At 34.3% G+C, this 24,744-nt stretch overlaps 1 protein-coding gene across 3 annotated transcripts in view; it reads left to right on the plus strand.

Moving 5' to 3' along the window:
• Positions 1-24,744, plus strand: part of LOC142233325 (uncharacterized) — an 80,865-nt gene that overhangs the window by 47,472 nt on the left and 8,649 nt on the right. For all 3 annotated transcript variants that reach the window (XM_075304224.1, XM_075304226.1, XM_075304225.1), the window contains 4 exons: positions 5,099-5,648; positions 14,267-14,354; positions 16,395-16,480; positions 22,569-22,676. In XM_075304224.1, the coding sequence (XP_075160339.1) occupies positions 5,481-5,648; positions 14,267-14,354; positions 16,395-16,480; positions 22,569-22,676 (450 nt within the window). In that variant the 5' untranslated portion in view covers positions 5,099-5,480. The remainder of the gene's footprint in view (positions 1-5,098; positions 5,649-14,266; positions 14,355-16,394; positions 16,481-22,568; positions 22,677-24,744) is intronic.

A 24,744-nucleotide genomic window follows, 5' to 3' on the forward strand; every position in this document is an offset into this window, starting at 1 on the left:
CAGACAAGAACTACAAATTTCTTCATCATACACTGGGAAAAAAAGCTTGCCAGGTTCCAAAGATTTTGTCTTTACACTAATTAATTAATTTAAGTTTCGCGTACTTTATACTAGATAACAAATTTGAATGTAATGGTTTTTTTATTTTTTCTCGTGCTCTGTTAAAGCCTTTTAAAACCGTATTAACGACAACTTAAATTTCAAATTCAACTCAACTTCAAGTATAAATTTTTCTATGTTTCAAGTAAACGTTTTGAGGAGGATGCGAAGATAATTTCTTTAATTTTGAAGGGTTATTAAGGCTTAGTTGACAAACAAATTTTTTTTTCATGTAAAGACACCCAAGAACAAGACAAGGACAAGAAATCTTTGGCATCACGACGATATGTTTTTCAGTGTATGACTTGAGCAACAAAATATGATTTGATATATTTTCACCTTGAGTATTTACAGTTTTAAATTTTATATGGCTAATTAAAACAAATCAAAAATACGCTACAATCTTTTTGTTATTTATTGTACCAAAAAGTTAATCTTTTATATATGTAATTGTTATTTTTTGTATAGTGTATCTTTGAATTCATGTATCTATTGATGTAGTATGTGGTGGTGGTATTTTACAAAAAAGAGAATACAGACACAAAAAAACACACACATACATTATACTTAATTCTGTTTCGTAAAGTCATTAAAACAACAATTACCACCATTCTACTAAACAAACAGCCAGACAGACAGACAACTGTTCAATGTGGAGCATGAATTGACTAAGTCATGTTAGTTAGCCCACAGCTTTGCTACTTAAACGTACACGGTGGTCTATAAGTGAAGGGCAGGCAGCGTCTATGTTTAACATGTAAGACAAACACAAATCAAAACAGTTAAGCATATATGCAAACCGGCTCATCTAAAAATGAAAGAAACCGAAGAAATTATAAGTAATTCCCTCAATTATCTGTATTTTTTGTGTTTACCTAAGACATCGCTCTTTTATGATGACACATCCACTGTTGAAGAAATGTCATTCATATTGGTTCATATTGGTTTCGAAGATGAATCTCATCCAGCGTTTAAAATAGTCGGACCCGTCTGATCTAAGGTTTTCTATCATATGATCACATTATGCTCGAAATTTCGCTTGTTCGAGAAATCGCTTTTCTTATACAAATGCAAGATCTAGTAGAATTGTTTCCCATTGTAGGACTTTTCCTTTGAATTTTTGGACTATGAATCGTTTTTAACCCTGAACAACGCATCGGTCTAAGAACTTATGAAGTCATCTGATTACGTGTGATGATGTATGGCTTGGTTGATAGGGGGTTGGTTGAGAGACTGGTAAAGTTGTTGGCATGCGGCGAGATAACTTACCGAATATTTGTGGCTTTAACTTATTGCGGCTTATTGTTCTGGCTTTGTAAGATGAAATGTATCCTTGTGAGCCTGTTTACTATACGTACGTCTCTGTGTGTGTTTATTGCTTAACGTTTGTCCTGGGTACTTGAATGGTGCGAATGCCAAAATGGTTGTGGCTATAATTGCCACAATAAAGCCATTGTGTTTGAGAATTGAAGAGCACAAAAAAACACCAAGAGTTAGTAATATTAAATAGGGCGAATGTAAGATGACGACTAAGAAGTTTCTAAGAATTACCACCTCCACCGCCAACCACAATCATACTGAAAATTAAGCTTCACCCATTTCGTTTTGTATACAAACGATAATCTGGGCTAAAATGATCTGGGAACAATGATAACACATAAAAGCCATGCCATTGCTATTGCTATTGCTGTGGCCCTTGTCTCCAAGAAACGGGGACTTAACACAAATGATCAACTTTCGGTTTGTGACACTTTCCTCAAAAGTTTATCATAAAATTATTACAAAATGTTGACAGTAGTTGTGAGAGATAATGTTATTATTACCATTTTGGTATTCCAGGCATGTTCTGGTAACCAACATAAGAAGGATGACAAATGACAGAGATATGCAAATTTATGGGGGACAGTTGTCTTGATATCAACTCTAGGAAGTGATTTGCGGTGAACGAAAGATTTTATGAAAACATTATGGAAAAATAAATACAAGATTATGAAAAATGGGTTTAAACTTTAAGTCTTATTTATGCATTTTTTTAGGATCAAATTACTATAATTATTTAAGATGCCATTTAAATTTTACGGTGACCTACATCATCTACAGCATACAAGTGGTCTCTCCTCTTCAAGAAGCAGGTACTTCCGAATCTGGTAGCAGGTAGGATCTTGCAGTGTACTAAATTAACATTCAAACAACTGCATGAAATGGATGTACATAGTAGATGCAATAGGATTGGAAGTGATTTGAAAGATAAAATGATAAACATTTTAATAGAATTACTTAAAATTCCACTATACCAGGATCAAAATAGAAAATTTTTCCGGACGCCGAAAATGGTCTAGTATGTTAACAAAATGAAATACATAATAGATGAATTTTATGAAATTCAGAAAACCAAAGAGGATTTGTTATGAGATTAAACTGAGCAAGGAATATAAACCAAACTGTCATTTTTTGAAAATAAAGGTTGATGGCTTCTAAAGTATTTTCCATAATTTACGTTTTGTTTTCTGTATTCCTTTTTCTTGTTGGAAATATCAACCAATCAAATGAAAAGACAAAATCATTTCTTAATGTTTCATGGATTATTTTTTATGTTTGTGTGTGTACACAAATGCATGAATCTAGATAGACAGATACTTACAAAGATACTTATGTTTTTAGCAACATAAATAAGTATAGAAATATTCTATAAGATTTCTAATGTTAAACTATATCTCGTTTTTCTCCTATGTGACACACACACCAACCCACATATGCAAGTAATAATAGCTGCCATTCTCCTATAACTTTTTTAGATAGCTTGTCCTCAAAAAAAAGGTTAAAATAAAAGTAGGTTCTTTTGATCTGGTCGACCACACAATGTATCTTGAGGCAGTAAAAACTAATTTCTAGAATTTCGAAACAACAATAATAAGGCTGGTAGTTGGCATGATAGACGGTCTCGTGTTGGACAGGCTTATATCCCAGGAAAAGATGGCATTCTTGCAATATGAAACCTTCTGGCAATAATCAACATTCCTTTTAAAGGTCTTGCCTTGTCCTTGTCTATGAAAATCAAAAGCCAACAGGCATTGTTTAAATATTAAAGAGGTGTTTTGAATGAAATTAAATTTTGTTTTTGGGAATACGAAGAGCTTATACAAAATGTGTGTTTGTGGTAAACGATTTAACTTAGTCTCCGAACAAAGGCTTTTATGTCAAAGATCTACGAGTGGCAGCACACTGTTTATTTAAGACTTGAGCAATTTTAACACCTTCAATTTATTTTCTCTTCCTCTCACTCTCTGTCTCTCGCTCTTTTGCTCGGTCATTCGTTGACTTGGATGCGAAGACACGCATTAACACTTTGTACATAGCCGAGCTTCACTATACGTATGCACGCGTGTGTATAAGTACACATGCGATTGTGAGAACATAATGGCCAATACGAGTGGTGTAGGTGATGGACGTGCGATGTACAAACAAAATCATTTGTTGTACCACAAATTTGTCTGTGTTGACATGTTAACTTTTGTAATTGTTGGTGCTTTTTGTTCTTTTGTTTACTTGTTCGTTTGTTTGTCAAATTATCTGCAATAAAAGCAACGACCACAAATTACGGTCATTATTGTCACAATAGTCACAGTTTCAAGTTGCCAACTTCATTCACTGAGGCTTGCATTGTAGGTAAACGGGGAAGTTGAATGAAATGCTGTGTGGGGGAGGGTTTTATGGTATGCGCTACACATACATTTTCCTTATATTGGGTTACGCAGAAGAATTGTATCTGCATGGTATATACCTTTAACGTAAGAACGAGAGGCGGACATATGGGCGTATGAGTTTTTTGATGCAATAAATCATACGCCTTTTGCATTTGCCAAGTGCAGTCGTTCGGATAGGTAACTGAAGCTGTAACAAACAAATGATTTTCCTTGTATTGGGAGCCACCGTGTTGCAATGGTTAGCATGCCCGCCTTGCATACACAAGATCGTGGGTTCGATTCCTGCTACGACCGAACACCAAAAAGTTTTTCGGCGGTGGATTATCCCACCTCAGTAATGCTGGTGACATTTCTGAGGGTTTCAAAGCTTCTCTAAGTGGTTTCACTGGAATGTGGAACGCCGTTCGGACTAGGCTATAAAAAGGAGGCCCCTTGTCATTGAGCTTAACATGGAATCGGGCAGCACTCAGTGATAAGAGAGAAGTTCACCACTGTGGTATCACAATGGACTGAATAGTCTAAGTGAGCCTGATACATCGGGCTGCCACATAACCTAACCTAACCTAACCTAACCTAACCTAACCTTGTATTGAAATTGGCAATCGTATTTGGAATGTGAATGTTTGGGTTTTCAATTGTTGTGTGGAACTTCAAATCAAAAAACAAACTTTATGAATGACAGACCAAAATTTTATTGAAATGGAAAGAGAAATGCAATGAACTTTTTTCATTTCATAACTTTTGAATTAAAGTTGAAGAAAAATGAAATTGGAAATTACGGGAGTATCTTTATACATTATATAACGACTCAAACTATTTAATGTTAATATTTATCTATATTCATTTCAAAGTCACATGAATACATAAATAATCGATTTGTATGTCCCTAATTCAATCCAACATTTCAGGCTTCATTAATTTAATTAATATTAGTTTTATCACTATTCAGTATCAACTTTAACGAAGTACAGACAAACAATTTTACTCGATCATAGATTTGATTCGGAGACCTTCTTTTTTCTTGTTTTGTGTGTTTTTTTGTTTATCTTACACAGTGTGATGCATTTGAATATATTAAATATTTTGTTTCTATGCAATAACAAATAATAGAACTAGCCTCCGCGATGAGTGCAACGCATTTAATTTTACTAGATTCTATACATCTATTAATTATGCATATTTCACTAGCAATTTCTGTATTCACACTACTTTCGACTGATGCTAGTGCCAATTTGTTTTTATTATCCCATCAATGTTTCTACTTGTCATATTTTTATATTTTTTCATCTTTCCAGGCATACATGCGCTTAATTAATTCAGAAGGAATTGGAGCGACAGCGAAATACCCTGCCAATTTTACTCTACTACCAAGAAAACGTACAGCTCATGGCTTTGAAATAGACAACTCTTCTTGAATTTGAGAGTGTGTGTGCGTTTTTGAATTCGTGTCGAAAAGGTTAAATGGTCATAGTCGTTTTACCTCTGCAGCAAACTATCCACGAACGCACGCACACCAATGCATTTGTTGCGATTACGTGAAGAACAATAAACGTAAACGAAGCGTAAGAAACCCACCATGTCGAAACGTTACATCAAGCATTTGTTCTTGCGTATCCACCCCACTGCTCCCATTGCCAAGGCTGAAACTGCTGATGTTGCTATTTGCTCCCTTGCAAAATGAAAACGAAACATACGAGCTGTGTAACCGCTGCCGCTGTAGCTGCAGGTGCCGGAGAGAAAATGAAATCCGTGATATTGTATCCATATGGACCGTTGACAGCCACCGGATGCTGTCGAATGTTGCATGCAAAAAATTTGGCCATAGCGAGTGCCATTTACACAATTGTAAGTAAAAAAATAAAATTTTTCTGGAATGTTTAGGCAGGTGGAGAGGGAAACCATGAACCATCACCACAATAGGCGTATATACCATACATAGCAACCGAAGTCGTACAATGACTCCATAAAATAGTAGATCTCCTCTTTTCGCCATGGTTGCTAAGCTACATGAAATAAGTGTTATCATTTATTTCTATGTGAATGTGAATATAAATTAAGTAAAAATATTTCTGTTCTCTGTGGTAGGACCATTATAAAGTCATCCATTATGAGCAGGTATTTCACAAACATTTAAACTCTTTTGTCTTCTTGACAACTGCAAGAGAGAACAGACAACCCATAAACAACCCATAAACCAAACTAATACACTGAGAAGAGAATCATATGAGATTCGCGACAACAAATGTGAGCGTGTCACCTTAAGGTGAAATACTCCAAGCACTTTGATCAGTGTGAAAATAACGCAGATCATTATAATTCTACCCAAACCTCATACCCCATAGTGACATAATTGTATTTAATTAATTAATTTGTTTTTATTAAAGAAAGATACATCAGATCACTCAAAAAGATGGCAGATGATAGTGTCATACTATGTGAATCGATTCGGCTTTGAAATGTCTTATCATTCGCGCCTGACACAACTACAACAAGGGACGGCCACAAAAAGAAAGCATTCACTCAATTGAAACCTGGAGATGTTTGTCCCGTAGTATTAAATGAATTGCTGAATGTATAATTTTTTAATTAATATGTCTGCCTACAGCCTGCTATTGGTTTTTTTGTAAACTCACTTGTGATGCTTCATTGAGCTTGGCAAGATGTAACTCTCCCAATAAACTCGTCTTCTTGTTTCCCTATTTATTAGTTTGAAATTCTAGGACCTTTTTAACTGATACTTCGAATACAGTCCAGTGCAGAAACCCCTACTAGGAAATTGTACTATAAATTTTAAAAATATTTTAAATTACTACTGAAAGTGTTGGCATTTTTTGCTCACTTTTCTCGATGTGTATTAGTGAAATTCATTCACGTTCGTATATTGCCAAAATGTCATATCACCGACATCATTATTGTCGTTGCCGTCGTCGTCATGATGTCGCATAATAGTGGATGCATAGTGGGGGAGCTCATAATCTCACATACACGCCGGGGCCGTACTTTCATTTAAATTCGCTCATAATTTACGTTCATTACAAGAACGTGCCCAGAATTTCCATTCCACGATGCTAATGTGCTGGCAAATTCCAATAAACAACATTTTTATAACTTCATTAATGTGTTTTAATGTTGTACTAAATTGCCCAGATGCAAGAACCGCCAAGGCTAGGATGATGGCAGGCCAAGAAGAAGGTTTGTGGAACACTAACATCTATTAGTGGTATTCTTATTGCGTCAACGTTATGGTGCTACATATCAGATGTTGGTGTGGCGTTGGTTGTATTTGTCTTGGTTATGGTTGGTGCACAATGGTGGCACTGCAAACACTTCTATTCCCGCCAACACCAGTCGGAAACCCTTTTGCCAAGATTGTGCAGTTGCACTAACAACCAACTAATTCTTAGCGAACAAAGAATGTATTTTAGCAACTATTTACATTGAAGAAACCAAGTTTTATGTATTTTTATTCGTCTTTATTTGTGAAACAAATGCATCCACTATTTCATTGAGCTTACGAGGGCAGTTTGAAAACTTCTAGCCTAGCACAAAAAGCGCGGTATAAACAGAAAAAAGTTAAGTGTTTTGGAAACTTCCATCTCTGTTATGAACACATGTTAAATTTTGTTTCGATCTGGCAACTCCTTCATATAGAAACAGGAGTTAAAAAAAAGACGCATCCGCAATTTTTCTACAATGGAAAAATTAGAAATGCGTGCTGTCATTAAATATTTACATAAAAAAAGGTTTATCGGGACAAGAAATTCATAGTGATATGGTGAATGTGTTAGGTGAAAGTGCTCCTTCATATGCAACAGTAAAAAATTGGGTTGCGTGGTTTAAACGTGGTCGTACAAGCATTGAAGATGAACCACGTAGTGGACGTCCAAAAACAGCAATAACAACAGAAATTGTAGCCAAAGTGCATGATATGGTATAAAATGATCGACGAATAAAAGTGCGTGAAATTGCTAATATTATGGGCATCTCAAATGATCGAGTCCATTTAATTTTGCATGAAGAACTACCGATGATGGAAGATGGGTGCCGCATTTGTTAACAGTCGATCAAAAACGCATAAGAATGAACATTTCTCAAGCTTGTTCGGATCGTTTTAAGCGAAATAAAATGGATTTTAAGCGTCGTTTCATATACTCCAGAGACAAAAAACAATCCAAGCAATGGACTGAAGCTGGAGGAAGTGCCCCAAAGAAGGCAAAAACAATTCAATCGGCTGGTAAGGTTATGGCAACGGTTTTTTGAGACTTCAAATGTATTTTAATGATTGACTATCTGCAAAAGGGTAAAACAATAAATTCAGAGTACTATTCCAACCTTTTGGATCAATTAAATGTACAAATTCGAGAAAAACGTCCTGGCTTACAACACAAAAAAATAATTTTTCATCAAGACAACGCACCAGCGCACAAGAGTGTTTTAACAATGGCTAAAATCAACGAATTAAAGTACGAGTTGCTTGACCACCAACCTTATTCTCCTGATTTAGCTCCCAGTGACTTTTACTTGTTCCCAAATCTAAAAAAAATCTTTGCTGGTAATCATTTTACCTCAAATGAAGATGCAATTACAGTTGTAAACCACTATTTTGAAGACCTTGAGGAAAACTATTTTAATCAAGGGATAGAATTGCTAGAAAAGCGTTGGACTATTGAAGTATTGAAGTTTCAGGAGATTATATTGAAAAATAAAAATATTTTTTGAAAAACTAACTATTCTCTTTCATTGATAGGCTAAGAAGTTTCCGAACCGCCCTCGTACGTTGAAAGTTCCCATCTAGGGTCCTCTTAATGCATGCGCTAGTGCTTGGATGGCCGTTGGAATTATAACGCGCCAAAATATGGATTTGCGACCATGTAAAGGTATAATCGTAATGTGCTTAATCACGATGAAATACGAGAAATATCTAGTGACGAGAGAGAGAGAGAGAGTCGTTATGGCCCTCTTTCGAAGTTGGTTTAATTTGGGTAAAGAATTCTATACCGTTTCACATTTGAGGTCTTTGATAGGTTAAATACTTCAAGGGCTGTGATGTAAAACCTAATTCGACAGAAGGAAGGAAGGTATTTAAATGAAGGGAAATGCTTCATTTAAATTAAAAATTCATGAAATTAAATTTATCCAAATATACTTGGGGTTTCCTACTTTATGTTCTTATCAATTGGACTATATCATTTACTTAGTTGATGGCATCAAAATTCCAAAAGCCTCATGCAATCGCCATAGAGTTGATCAAAAAATTGGGGAAAATCAGAATTGCTTTTAATTTGATGTCGATTAAAAACTGAGAATCGTTATACGTATAAATGGGATCCAATAAACCATTGACTTTATTCTTAGAATAAAATTTGGGGCACTGAGAACACAGACAAAAATTCCGATATTCTGGGAAAACTAACTAGTAGGTGGAAAGGTATATCCATATTTTTTCTAGAAAAATATCTGGCTATTGTTTGACTTCAATCATAAGGAAAATTCACAAGTTTTTACAAATTCGACAAGACCATCCATCTTTTGACAAACACTGATACTTGGTATTCATATAGATATGAAAAAGGCCATATTAACAGGGCTCATGTAGCTGATAATATCTCCGAAATCTCTTCTATATCAAATACCTTAATTTTACAAAGAATTTACACTCGGGGATATCTCCCAATCCTGTTTGTGATTTAACCCAACATATTGTGTTAAAATTTTCGATTAAATTGTGTATTTGTACAGTACGAGTGAAGCTGATTGTGTGCGTATGTGTGATGAGTACATACCCAGTAAAAAAAGCGTAGCCAAAAAAGTTGTGAAAATGTGCTTTTTGGATCCGGAAGTAGTGTAAAATTGGCACCGAAGCGATAAATTTAACACGGGCTTGTCATAGGACGGATGTCCACCATTTGTATCACTGAATTTGTATCACTTTTTACTCTGTGATTCAAATTCAGTGTTTTGGATGTGAATTAAAAAATGTCATATTTTGACAAATAAATAATTTTTATAATTTTTTATGATTTTAAATGCATTCCAATGGTTGTCCGAAACGTTTAAATTAAAATATTTTGAAAAATTGCCAATATTTCTTGAATGGATTTAGAATTTTTTTTCGACAAAATTCCAATAATTTGTACCATTTTATTAAAGCTTACTCCTTTTTGAAACAAAAAATTTAATTTACCCATTAAAAATAAGAAAACAGCGAGTTATAAATAATTGAATTAAAAGAACTTCCTGTGTAGTTGAAATAAAGAACGTCTTTGGGAATACATCTTTTGGAAGTGCTTTTAAAGTTGTACAAATCTCTGGTCTTGAAGTATGCGTGGTTTGCAATAAAAACAACACTAATGTTGTCATACACGCACGGACATACGCATACACATACTCTCATTACCAAGCATGATAAACATTGGGTTGTGAAAATATTTGCGAGTGCCCTGCAAACATTTTCTATCGAAAGTGTATCGAAGTAGATTCACCCTGGAAGATAAAACTTTCATAGGCGATATCATTTTCTTATCGAGTAAGTGTCCCCGTTCGGGAACAAATGTCCCACTACGCGATAGTGTTCTCGGGGAATCAAACCAGTGACCAAAAGAAGTCAAAAAAGCGATAGTTATTTTTTAAAAAATAAAAATGATGATCGGCCGCACCGAGCTTTGAACTCGGAACCTCTCGTTTTCAAGTCAGAGGCTCTCCCTCTGTGCCACCCACGCTCGTTGGTTGATAGTGGCTTTTTACACACATGTACTCTCAGAGTGGTGCTATTGAAAAATTAGCTATGTCGATGTATGGAGTCTATATTTAGATTTTTGGTCGCTGTTAGAGTCGAATTTGTTTCGAAACGGAAACACCTCACCCGATAGTTGTTTTTATTGTTGCTGTACTTGCAATTTTACTACCAGAAAACTTCCTAGCGATCCGAAATAGTGACATCTTAGCGAAATACGATAAAACTATCACCCAAATGTTGGCAGGGTGGATATTAAAACCATCCATGTTGTGGTTATTTATCATAATTGTGGGCGGTGTGTGGTTGTCCCTAAGCCCTTACTCTTTTGTTTGTGTTTGTATAGCAGTTGGTATATGCTTCAGCTCTGTGTAATATATGTATGTGTTGGTGGTTTTTGAATTTTAGATAAAATAATGACACTAATTACAGTTCAGCATACATAGAAGCGGGAGTGTGTGTGAATGTGTGTACCCACCTAAAATCCTTATCATTTAGACACACACATACAGTCACATCATTAGATATATATGTGCAATTCCTACGTTTGGCTTAGAATCATATCGGGTTTACATACATAATATAAATATGTAATTTGACTGAATAATAATCATCACAATCATCATAGCATATTAATATATATGCCAAAACCCATCACCATAGATGGAGATGATTTTAACTGATTAGTGAATACTAAGAATTTCACAAATAATATTTTAGTTTAAATATCGATTATCATAAACTAGGTCTATATAATTCATAATAACGAGAATATAATTCGATGGAAAGTTTTTATTTTTGAGATGAAAATAGAGTCTTCGTGGATTCAATTATGTAAGGGTCGTTCACAATGTCTGTCTATCGGTTGATAGCATTGCACAAATGCTACAATACAATACAACATAACTCTTACTTACTGCAGTGTATTGTTATATTTAGGTATAGCCCATATAACAGGTGTAGTAAAAAGAAATCCATTTTTCCAATAGATGGTCTTATTTACCTGTATCTCACGTTATATATGTCCGCTCACCATAGTAGACGGTATTTTATTGCACCTAATACAAGACGAGCTAGTTGGAGACAAGATAGTTTTTTAGTTTTTCATAAAATTCGACAAGTGAAGTTATTTTACAAATGCATTATCCTAATGGGTTATTTATTAGCCTATAATTCTATAAATTTTTATGGTGTTATAGGAAAAATAAAACTGTTGACCAAAATGGTTAGAAACCAGCTGTTTCGGTTGCCCTATCCTCATCAGATCCCTTTCTTTGGTGATCTACTTATTCCAATTATTAGTAAAGTTTTCTTTCCAATTTGAGAGGACGACATTGTCTAAAAAAAGAAATTCAGTAGTAGACACCCCAGTATTATGCCGTTGGCAATCGATTTACAACCCAGCAAAAACTCCTATTACCAGGTATGAGTACAAGTATGCCTGCGCCAAACTGGTAACAACTTCCTCGTACATATATCAGTAGTAATACTTTAACACGGGCATGACATTGGAGGAAAGTACTTCCGTGCAAGCATACCAGCAGTCGAAAAATAAGTACGTCTTCGCAAGCATACCAGCTCTCCAAAAATAATATCTTTACCATAAGGATACCCAAAAAGTGCGAACTCACCCCTGTTGTTTTGTAATCCAACACACTATACCACGCTCCACGACATGGATCAATGATTCAATGATGTTATTTTGTAATATACATTATGTACTATACAACTTTAGAAAACAAAGGTATATTTTATTGGCAATTTTTTCTGAAATGTAATTTGGCATTACTTATCGCTACTATTAACCCACTGCTCACTGTAGACCCGAACCCGGACCTCAAGATATGATTTTGATTACCGGTATTAATAGAGAGAATCACTTTTTGCCTACATAAGTAAGTTATTATTTTTAAATCCCAGGTAATACTGCAAGTAGTAACTTTTTGATTACCGGTATTACTGAAAGAATCACTAATGCTTACCCATTTTTTGCTGGGAAGAGATATATGCTATGAAATGCTTTCATTATTTTAGTTTTTCAGTTTTCAGTTTTCTTTTTTCAAATCTATTTTTCATTCAAGACTGTTTTTGTACGAAGTACATTTAATGTACCTTAGTTATTTTACAATTCCACCAACAAAATATGTCACTATCAGTTTTAGCTCCCATATAAACCAATGTGCAGACACGATCTCTGGAGTACCCTAGAAGCTAATTTTTCTTTTTCAGTTAAATTGTAATATTTATAATACACACAAAAATTTTTTTCTGATTCAATCACGAAATTAATTGATCCAATTAATTTTTTAATTGAAATGTCTTCAATCACAGAAATGATAGTATCAATTGATTTTTGTTTCAATTAAAAAATTTGTTGAATCAATTAAATTTTTAATTTAATATTTTTTAAAACTCAATTAAAATTTTAATTGAAAAAATTTTCGTGAAATTTTTTTCTGTGTAGTTATAGGAAGAATATCGTAACATATGTACCTGCTATAGAAACCTTTCCCCCATGTTCCGATAATTCAGAAATCGCAAGAACTAATTGTTCTTATAACGAAAAATCGAGATAATCCCGTACTCCAATCCAATTGTAATTTGAACTGATCATTAAAGATAACTATATTACCAAGTTCATAAGTTTCAGAGTTAAGAAATTATATCCAAACGAAACTTTTGCGATTCCAAATATCGGAACGTGGGGGATTTCCACCATCGTAAAAAATAAATAAACAATCGTTAATATGTAATAAAAGGGTGTTAAATGAGTTGTTTGTATCAATATGAATGCATTGATTTCCAAAATATTCCTGCGATGTAAACCAATTTGCAGATTTAACTGATCAGGCTTCCAAGAGACCACACTCAAAGCTTTCCATAACCTCTGAAGCCATAATAACCTTTACACCACGGTATATCAATGGCAGGAAAGTGTAGTATTTTGCATTATTAATACACAAATTAACTCAGGCCATATGTTGTAGTTTGTCTGTATATGTACTATAAAAGAAAATTTGATGTACTAAAGTTGATTTGCAATAACTTTTTTATGGTACAAAGCTGTTAATTTCTATGGCAACTTTCAGTTAATATCCTGTTGCTATATTATACCTTTCAATGTAAATAAATGGTTCCCTGTTCCAAGTTCCCTGTAAATACTTAAAATATGTCAATATATTCTCCATAAACACTTGCATAGAGGTCTTATTGATGCTGTGATGACATAGCATTGACTCTATTATGGACATGTTTTGTTAGCTATCAAATAAATGGCTGCCATTAATGTTATTAATGGGCCATATGTGTGTATTTAGGTAAATATACATGAGAATGTCCAGCTAACAACAATAGGATGGATCAATTTAATCGAGCTGGTTTGATACTCTCCCATAGTAGACAATCGCTTGATTGTTCTTAGTTGTTGTCGAACTCAATCAAAGTGGAAAAGCAAATATTTAGGCTGCCTTTGGGTCCTCCCTAATAAACATGGAAATATATGCCAAGGTGTGGTTTACTATGTCCAAACAAATGTAACAGGCTATATCACTTGGAAGCACATATGGTCCTGGTTACCATTGGTGATGGTAATTAATGGCTCAACAGACTGAAGGATAGCACTTATTTAATGAAATGGAAAAAAAGAGAACCTAACCTTGTCTATCTAAATAAATGTCCAATGTGTTGAATAATGTTTCCCCTCTACTCTTGGTCTCTCTCTCTTTTATAGAATATATCGCTGCTGATAGTCCTGATATACTCATGGCGTATAAATATCAACATAAACAAGTCCGGTGATTTGGAGGATGTCTACTATGGTAAGATGAATCATTTTCATGGATCTATAAAACACACATACATATATATTTCATGTGTGAGTGTCATAAAAATACAAACACACACATAGTAACACAATCACTCATCACTCTTTGAATTTCGTGAGGGTGCATATATGTGTGTGTGTCCTTATTGAGATTAGCTAAGTTCTACTACAGTGTCGATTACAAAATGAAATCTTTCACATTGTGTGTAATTGTGTCAGTCTATTCCACTGGCCAGTCTGGCCACAAGATGGACATTACATCCAAAGCTATCTATCCTTCTCTCGGTCGCTTTTGTTGGTTAACAAATTATGGCCATATACCATAGACAATAGATGATTGTGCTTTTTCACGTACCAGTTTTAATTGATGGCCGCCAGTACGATTTTGGAGATTGCCTAAGAATATCCTTGTGGCTATGCCAGAGTTGCCATCACATTATAGAGAGGGTAGAAAATTTAACTAAATTGTACTCCACTTTCTGAGATTGCCATAATACGTTTTTAAAAATAGGAAAATGTATGACCTGGTATGATTTTTAACTACCATTTACGAAATGGGCTCTGGAAAATTTCGAAGAATAAAAATAAAATTAAACAAAAAACCAATATTTTGTTTTTCAATAAAAATAAGTTAAATTTAGATGGACGGACATTTTTCTGTGTATCCTAAGGTACGGAATTAGACTAAGAATTTGGTCTTCTCTCTTGCGAAAACAAATGTGGAATGTGTTTCCGGGTGGGTTTTTATTCCTGCTCAAAAGTACTAATTATTATGAGAAAACATTCCTTTACATCCTACACTAGTAAAAGTCGTAGACAAGTTTAAGAAAACTATAAAAAATTTACACTTTCTGTTACTAATTGTTACACGACAACGGCTATTTTGTATAGCTTCGTTAGGTTTTAACTCTCATTTAACAAAAAGTAAACTTAGGATATTTTTGTTGCGAGTTAATTTTATCTTGAAAAATTCTGTCATAGTACAACCTAGTTTAACCTAGTAAAGAGCGTCATGTTGACAATGTTATACTACTTTTACAACTTACGGATGTTGTGGAATGCTTCCTAGTAAAACTAGTAGATGGTATTAGGTGAAGGAACACACATATTTTCGGCCTTTACGTCAAATCCAGTCCAACCAGATATGCTGAACAATGCCCCACTGCGGCTTCTTTGTGAAAATTTTTGTCAATGGCTATGGCAACATTGCTCAGTTCACAGACTGTAGATATTTCCACAGTTTTGTTTTTCCTACAATACAATAATAAACAACAACATCGTCGAGATAAAAATGATGGCAATGACGATAGTTGCATTCAATTCTCTTGTGAAATCAGAGTGACATGCAAATGCTCAACTCTTGCATCCACGCCAACTGAGTACTACAGCTAACAAAATCGATGTGACCACAAATCTACCAATCATGAAGACACAAATTGTCATCGTACTAACACTTGGACACTAACATATTACTAGGAAATGTGTGACATGTAATGCTATTGGTTTCTGGTCCTCGACTATTGAACTCTCTTCGAAGAGAACAAAGTCGATAGTCAATCATTTGCCCTCGAAAGTCATAAGAAAAAAATCATTGTCCGAGAGAACAGAGACAGCAGCACAAAAACATACAAATCTAAAGCAACGCTTTTTTGTTTATACGAATTGATCGGAAGAATCCTTCGAGTATATCATCATGCCATAGTACACATCAATGACTACTAGGGTCATTTGGGATAGAAGGATGTTTGTACATGGTCTCATCCATGGTGTGAGAGATATGAAAGAAAAACGAAACAAAATCCCAAAAAAGGTTCTTAAGGAATTAGTCCTACCATTTGTGGTATATTTTCCAATACAAATGGACATTTCTACGAATTTGCCATTGTTTTGAAGAGACAGAATAAAGCCTACAAAATGTCAGATTATTACCGTTACTTTGGGTAATGGAATTATGTCAACTCAACAAGAATTTCAATTTGTTAAAAACAAAAAAAAAACTTTATTAATATTTCTCCCTTTTTGGTATTTTTTGCAGGCGTTCAAATTGCTTACTTTGCCATAATTGGTACACAAATGTCAATGATTATCTTGAGTGTTATGCTGCTCTTTGGAATTATAAAGGTAAGATGTTGTACCACAGTAGATGTAGATGCATGATACTATCATAAAATCTAAGAATCGTAAGGCTCTCGTAACATACTGCATATATTCATATCGTGCATTTATTTCAATGATTAGAGTATCTTAATACACACTATGGTGGGTCGAATAAAAAATGCTAATGTGTGTTGTTTGGGATGTAAACGAAAGCTTTCAATAGTTTTGAAATCAACTAAACACTCTCTCATAGAAGAAAAAGTAATGAAGAATATCATTGGAGCCAAATTATGATCATTTTAACCATTTAGTAGTTCATTCTTACTATTTTTTGGAATTGTACGGAAATTTTCTTTTGTTTTAGTTCATATTAAACTTATGTGTACGGTCATTGAATTTTATACCCACGTTTAGTTCACAAAATATTTGAGACATACTTAAAAAAAGTAAGATTTTATTAAGCTGTGGAAAATTTAAAAAAAAAATAATAAAATTTAACTACAAACAAAAAAGGATTCACTCGAAATCGATTGAATTTGGAGTTTTCTATTTATGTAATGTTGATTTTCAAAAAATAGTTTTTTTTTTAATTTTTGGCCTGAGAATTAAATTCAAATATTAAAAATATTTTTATTTTTTTCTTGACACATATTGTATATGGTATTATGTGATTTGCCTTTCGACATAGAGGAACCAAAATCAATAGGGGAACAGGGCATTAATTAACCCATTGAAGTTGTCAGAACTTTATCGTACATAAAACAAGAAAAAAACACAAATAAAATGCAGTAATTTCCCAAACAATATGTGCTAAGATGAAAGGACATATATCGTAGATGACTATTTCTTCCAACTATCATTTAAGATGCTCCCAACTTTATAGTAATTTTGTTCATACAAAGCGACCCTCTTTAATGTATATAAATTGATACAATCATCTCTCATGGCCATATTGAATGTGAAAAGATTGGGTTATTTCGTTATTTCAATATACATATACAACAAACATACATACATACGATGTTTATTTCACACTCATAGATGCTCAACAAATGTTTCTACTAAAGCCATTGAAGTGTTTTATGTATTCCCCTGTACATAAATGGGTGTTTGTTGGTGTGTATGTCTGAGGATCTCTAACGACTAAAACATCGAAATGAAACTAACGACATTGATTTTTTTTGCTGTTCTCTGTCATTCTTGAACAAATTCCGTCGAGTGTTGCAGATAACAACTAAATTAGAAAAAAAGCGAGAACACATACATTCACAAAAAGTTGATGAAAAAATATCATCATGAACATGTGTTGACAGTGTTGTTTTATGACACATAACATAGTCAAGAACGCAGCACATATACACACAAACCCAGGCTTAGAGATACATGGACACCACATCGAGTATGCGTCGCGAATGGGGATAGCGAAATTGTTTTTGTGAGATGTGGGGTGGTTGGAAGGTAAAAAAGAAGAAAAAGATACTCTCTGTTCAAAAAGACAAAAAATCCCTATAAAATTTGGTTTACTACAAAAAGAAAGACCACCAGCATTCAAAGAAAAGTGAATACCCATAAAATGAAAATGTATTTCATTTTGTAGATATTAAAGTATTAGTCACACACACACATCCACAAGAACACACATCCTCGGTTTCTTACAAGTATGTACTACAGTGAGGTACAACGTATCTTGGTAGGGAAGTTTATAGGCAAAGAATCTGGAGATATTCAGCAAGATATACAAACACATTCACACATACGCAGCCATACATGATAAATAAATATACAGAAATCCCTCGATTTACGTCTCCTCAGTTTCCATAAGTGAAATAAGTACCAACGATGATGACATCGAAGCATTTATTTCTGAAATTCTTACCAAAAATTCGTCAAATTCTGATTGATATTGCATACATAACGCAATTGTCGAAGTGGCGATGTTTTTTTATATGTATACAACATAACCCTTTTTAATGTGTTTATGAACTTAATTTTTAAACCCTGATATTTTTTAATAATGAATTTTTATTTTTTTTATATGTTGGCTTTATGTATATATATTTATTTATTTATTTTTTATGAATAAAATACTGAATTACCTTTATTTTTTAAGTTTTTTACATAGTATAGTACACACACACATACATATATAATTAAATGGAATTAGGAGTAAGAATGAGCAATTTTTAATTCGGTTTACGTCGTTTCGACAAACGTCGTCAAATTGCGGATTACTGTACATTCATTCATACAAATGCACATTGGCGTTAATCTCTGAGAACCCACTTATTCACAGAAGACAAAATACAGAAATACACTCGCGCACCAACACCACAACATATTCCCAAGGCACACAAAGAGACATTCGAGCGGCAATGATTGGTTAATGGAATCGCATTTCCCATTTCGAGTTTTGTTTTTGAAGTTGATTTTTTTACTATACCCTCCACCATAGGCTTGGTGCGTATTCATATTGTCGTTCTGTTTGGAACACATGGAATTATTAGAAATTACCTCATCAAACGTAGTATTTCACCGAACATTTTCATCGTCTTGTAATGTAAACCGCTCGACTTCTTGAGAGTCCTGAAGGCGCAGCTTAATCTAATGCCTTTGTCATTTAACCAAGCATGATTTGCTGTGAAATTCGGTATATGTCCCCTAGTATGGTTAGGTTAAGTTGGCACACATAGGACTATAATCTGATATTGTTCCCACACAAATAGATTTGTATACCGTTTTGTTGTCATGGCGAAGCCGTACGCTGAAAGAAGATTTTTCTGAAGAACGAAATTTCAGGCAAGCAATTTTTTTATTTGACGCTACAAAATTTTCTTTAACCCCAAGAAAATCGCTTCTGTACCATATAGTCCCAAAAACATTCTTCTTCAAGCATATATATTCAGGATTGGTCCAAACAAAGTATTGTTTGTATTATTATCTCTCTCGGTCTCTCTTTCTAATCCCATATATGTTTATAGGCAATTTCTTAATTAATATATGTTTGCATCCACACATATTAATTAAAAAAATTGCTATGACCCAAACATAATATGTTCTAACATATTAACATATATGTCGCAAACATTTTATGCTAGTTTATGAACATTATATGCTTGCACTTAAAAATAATGTGCTTAAAATTTGAGTCCCAAACCTATAATCTTTACACCGAAACATATGAAAAACAGTATGTTTTGTTCGTGTACTTGTTGTTGTTGTTGTAGCCCTTTGGAGTTGGTATTTTCGAGTTTTTCGGGAAATAAGCATACTCCAAATGGGGGTTTGCAGTCCTTGGACAGGGTTGAAAACGCTGTGTCCGCCCCGGGCCGAAGACCCGACTGCAACGAGGGCGGTTCGTGTACTTGTTGTTACCTATGATGAATTCGGGTTTATTCGTTCAAACAAAAAAAAAATATTTTATAAAAAAGTGTAATTTCGTTTGTGAAAAATTTCGTTCCGGAGGAAAGAATATTTTCTTTGGATGTACAAAAGACATTGGAGTTTATCCCAGCTTCGGCCGAACACCATAAATGTTCCCCAAGATCCGGTGTTTTCAGTTATATTTGGTCATATTCATATTCCTCCACGCAGAGAAGAAATATGATCACCTCCTACAGCAAAATGTTATTTTTTTTGGTTGGAGAACATGGGAGATTTTCCCGCAAAAATGTTGTTTTCATGCCAAACATAAAATGGTTGTCGAAATTAGATACATAATTTCCGAGAAAATAATATGCGGTAAACATGTTACTTATTCACCGTCCAAGAATAACATTTTGCTCTTGGAGCTGATCATATTCCTTCTCTGGGTGCAAATTTTTGAGTGCATCAAAATTCCTTAAAGTTCATAACGTTAGACTCGGCTGTAAGAAGGCACACTCATATAAATGAGGAGCCGTGCTCATGACATGGAAATATCGTTTATGGTTATGTAGACGCTTACAATAATTAATAAAACTCACGATATTAAGATCTATGGCGAGCGATATTTATGCTTTTTTCTTCTCATACCCATACATTCTTACGAGCTTGATTTCAAACGTTACACAATACGAGTCACATCTCTATTTAAAAGTCTATGTTTGTTTGCGACAAAAAACCGCTACGATATTTAACCTAAAATAGACTCAAAATCTAGCTTAGGGTACATTTAATAATATTGCAACAATACCTGAGAGTTTTCAGAGGAATTTACTTATTTTTGTTCATTTCTTTTGTTTTTGGTAAAGAATCGGATTGGCTGTGGTTGGCCGTTTGGTTTGAATTCCTATGAATGTGAGATTGAAGCAGAGACCAAGCTCCAGGGAGAGCATTATTCCTCTTTGTTTCATTTACATATTATTCATTTATTTATTTGTTCACACATACACACGCGAGTGCATGCGTATGTGTGAGCCTCCATCATTCCTGGCCACATGTTAGCCAAAGTCCATCAAGTGGAAGGAGGAGAAAATGTAATTGGAGCAATCATAGGAAAAGTTCGGGACTGTGCCGGCAGACGTCGTTTATTAACGTCTTCTCGCATGAAATGACATTTTGTCATCTTTCAATTGACAGCTTTCTTTGGAAACTTTTAAAATTTCAGCTTGTCATTGGAAAACATGATGGTGTAATAGGAGCAAATAGTATAAATTTAATGTTGTTTTTCTCAATAGCTTGAGAATTTCTATAATTTTTTGTGAGCTATTGTAAAGATGTTAAAACTGTAATATTGAAATTGACCGTATATATGGAGCCCTACGATATTTTTATACCCTAACCCCAATTGTGGTTAGGGTATAATAAGTTTGATCTGCCAAAAAATGTGCTTACCAGAAATATTGATTTTAGACCCCATAAAATATATACCGATCGACTCAGAATCACCTCCTGAGTCGATCTAGCGCTTGGTGTCCATGTATTTGTCTGTCCATGTATTTGTTGTTCACAGGATTCCGGTCGCAATTATTAACCGATTTGGATGAAATTTGGTACAAGGTGTTTTTTGGGCCCAAACTTGGCTTACTCTAATCTTTTATGGTACTGACAATATGTGCCAAAAATATTCGAAATCGGTTCAGATTTAGATATAGCTCCCATATATATGTATCGCCCAATTTTGCCAAATTTGGCCTTAAAACCCTTATTTATTAACCGATAGTACTCAAAGTTGGCTAAATATAATCTTCTATACCTCTAACTGTATGTGCGAAATTTCATCGAAATCGGTTCAGATTTAGATATAGCTCCCATATATATGTATCGCCCGATTTTGCCAAATTTGGCCGTAAAACCCTTATTTATCAACCGATCGTAACCAAGGTTGGCTAAATGCAATCTTCTATAGCACTAACTGTATGTGCAAAATTTCATCGAAATCGGTTCAAATTTATATATAGCTCCCATATATATGTATCGCACGATTTTGAAAAATTTGCCCCTAATAACATTATTTTTGACCATAGGGGCCTCATTTATTAACTGATCGTAATCAAATTTTACACAAAGTGACCTTCTGTGGTATTATTCATACCTACAAAATATTATACAAATTGGTTCAGATTTAGATATAGGTCCCATATATATGCATCGCTCGATTTTGTCATATTTGGCCATAATACTCTTATTTATTAACCTATGTTATTCAAATTTTGATGTACTAGCTGATCGTATATAGACTTACATGTAACTCCTACGTAAATCTATTGCCCTATTTGCAGAAATTTGGATTTATTACCCACAACTAATTGACCGATTTCCCTCTTTTTTAATAATGGACTCAATATTAGTGGCATACTAACTCTTTTGGTGCAAAATAAACTATAGCTCCTAATATTAGACATTTCTGTTCAGATTGTGACAAGACACCCATAAACATGTATCCCCTTCATGTTCTCCAAAACCGAAAAAAAGCCGAAAAAGGTGGTCATTGACTACCTAAATATAATCTTTAGGTAGTCAATGACAATCTATCATTTAATAAACAGAAAAAAATGTTCACACATTTTATTTATTAAATATCCAATTTAAATAACCAAAAAAAAAGAAAACAAAATAAAACTTTTAATTATCTCTGTATCGCAACTTTATCATGCTAAGTTGTCTATCTTTTATACTATTGTATTATTTGTAGGAAAATCCTGGTCTAATAGTCCCATGGATTATTGGCTACATCACATTCATGGCCCTGGAGGCAGTGGCGATGGTTTACTCCAATGTACTACGAGATCATGTTAACAAGGTAAGCGACAACGAATTTTCTTCTCGTCTTCATTTAAGTCCTGAGATTTAGTATCTGATTAGTATGAATTATAACTGTGAGCAGGGGCTAACTACAATTATAATAGAAAGACTAATAAATTTACTGGCTGCTCACTGAACTTTCGTTCCATTTATTTTTTTCATATCCATTTGGCCAACAATATATTCTTAATCAGTAGAACAGATCAGAAGGACTTCAAAAATTAATTTTATTTTTTTAAATTAATTTAATTTTTTTTTTCATTATGGAAATCTCAAAACTACCCATGTAGGTTAGTCTCAAAACAAACTTAACATAAATATCAGATGTTAACGAGATTTTCCTTAAATTATAACATAACCTTAAGGCCGATCACACATTGTATAAATGATTCTTAGTCCGATGTCCATCTAGGGTCCTTCCTATAGATGGAAATTGTGCTGTAGCATAGTTCACCCTGCATGATTGATGGGAAATCGAATATTTATCTCCTCCGGCTTGATGGGCACATCCAAGATGTAATGGCTTGTCACATCAAGTAAACGGAAACAAATCAACCCAATTAGATAAAATACCCAACATTCTGTTTTTTTATCCATATGCAATTTAGTTTTGGGATTACAGTCTCTCTAATAATCCATGGAGGTGGAAGTTGGTTGGTTTGCGAATTGTTGAACATCCATTTGGTATACAGAGCACGCATTCCTCTTCGAATCGAATTATGCTGACATGCAACTTTATTCTAGCCTCCGTTTCTTGTTGGTCCATCATCAACCTCGAGCTCCTGTGAAAATCTATGACAGTTTTATTTTGGCTCTTTTTCGTTAAGGTTTTTTGTGTATCAATATCGTTTTGCTTCTCCAATTTGTTCATCGAAAACTACGTAATTGATGTTCTTGGCACGTTTCGCGAAGGCGTTATTATTTTTCCTCTATGCACACCATGGAGCGTTAATAACTCTTCTTACCCTTGCGGGTGGCCTTTTGGAGGGCAACATGAAAAAGTGATCAGAAGTTGAAAGTTATGGAGGTCATAAGAAAATACTTTTTGTTTTTGCCAAGGAGGGGCCTGGGGGCTAGAGATGGATGTTTATCAAACAAATTTAGACTTGCACTGTGGTTGGTGTGGAATCGACTTGAATGTATCGACCAATTGACTGCAGTGCATTAGCTTAACTACAAAATACTAACAAGCTAAAAGCAATGAAGTCAATTCCATAGAGCTTGTCTTCCATCAATGTCAATAACAGTCAGAATTTCATACTTCTTCTTCGGGTCTGCTTTCTGATGTTTATTGGAGAGGTAATGAAACTTTCGGAGATTGTTAAGATTTGTGGTCATAAAATGTCAATGAAATTGTCTTCTTATTTAAAAGTGAATGGGTGGTATTTTGTGGGGTTTTAAGACCTTACCATGGGGGGAGGAGTGATGAGGCAACCTAAAAACTCATTTCGAGCATCTGTCCTCTTTGGAACTTTTTGAGTATTGATAAACAACCAGGGCAAACGAAACACCCAGCTTATTACCTACCCAACCAACCCAATAGCCAAGAAACAATGAAATGGCCAATGGGGTACCCTCCATCCTAGGAAAGCGGTAAATGTTAAAAAAGAAACAAAAATATTTTTCCAAGAACTAGTGTTCTCGGTACCCTCAAATATTATTGTTGCCTGTTAATTATGCCGCAGTACAACATCAGGCACCAGTGTCCTTGTTGTTTCCCCCGTAATTGTATTACAATTCTGTTGGTTGGTTGGTTTTTTGTGTGCCATAGTCATTGCCTTTGAAATAAAGTCTTCTCTAGGAGAGAATTCATGTGGAAATTTGCATACCACTTTGCCCACACACACACATTCACTCAGACTCCTATATTCACAAACAATTTTTTTTACAACAAACACAGCAACAACCGTAACGACAACACGTCAACTTTTACCAAAAACTCTGTAAGTTTTTTTTTCTTGATACCAGGTTGTGGTCTGTCCCGGACTTTCTCCTTCAATCCATTGAAAATCATGGAAAATCCCAGCTGTGATGTAACTCCAAAGCAACACAACTTTTATTTTGTA

This window comes from Haematobia irritans, chromosome 4 (assembly GCF_050003625.1).
Source record: "Haematobia irritans isolate KBUSLIRL chromosome 4, ASM5000362v1, whole genome shotgun sequence".
Classification (NCBI taxonomy): domain Eukaryota; kingdom Metazoa; phylum Arthropoda; class Insecta; order Diptera; family Muscidae; genus Haematobia; species Haematobia irritans.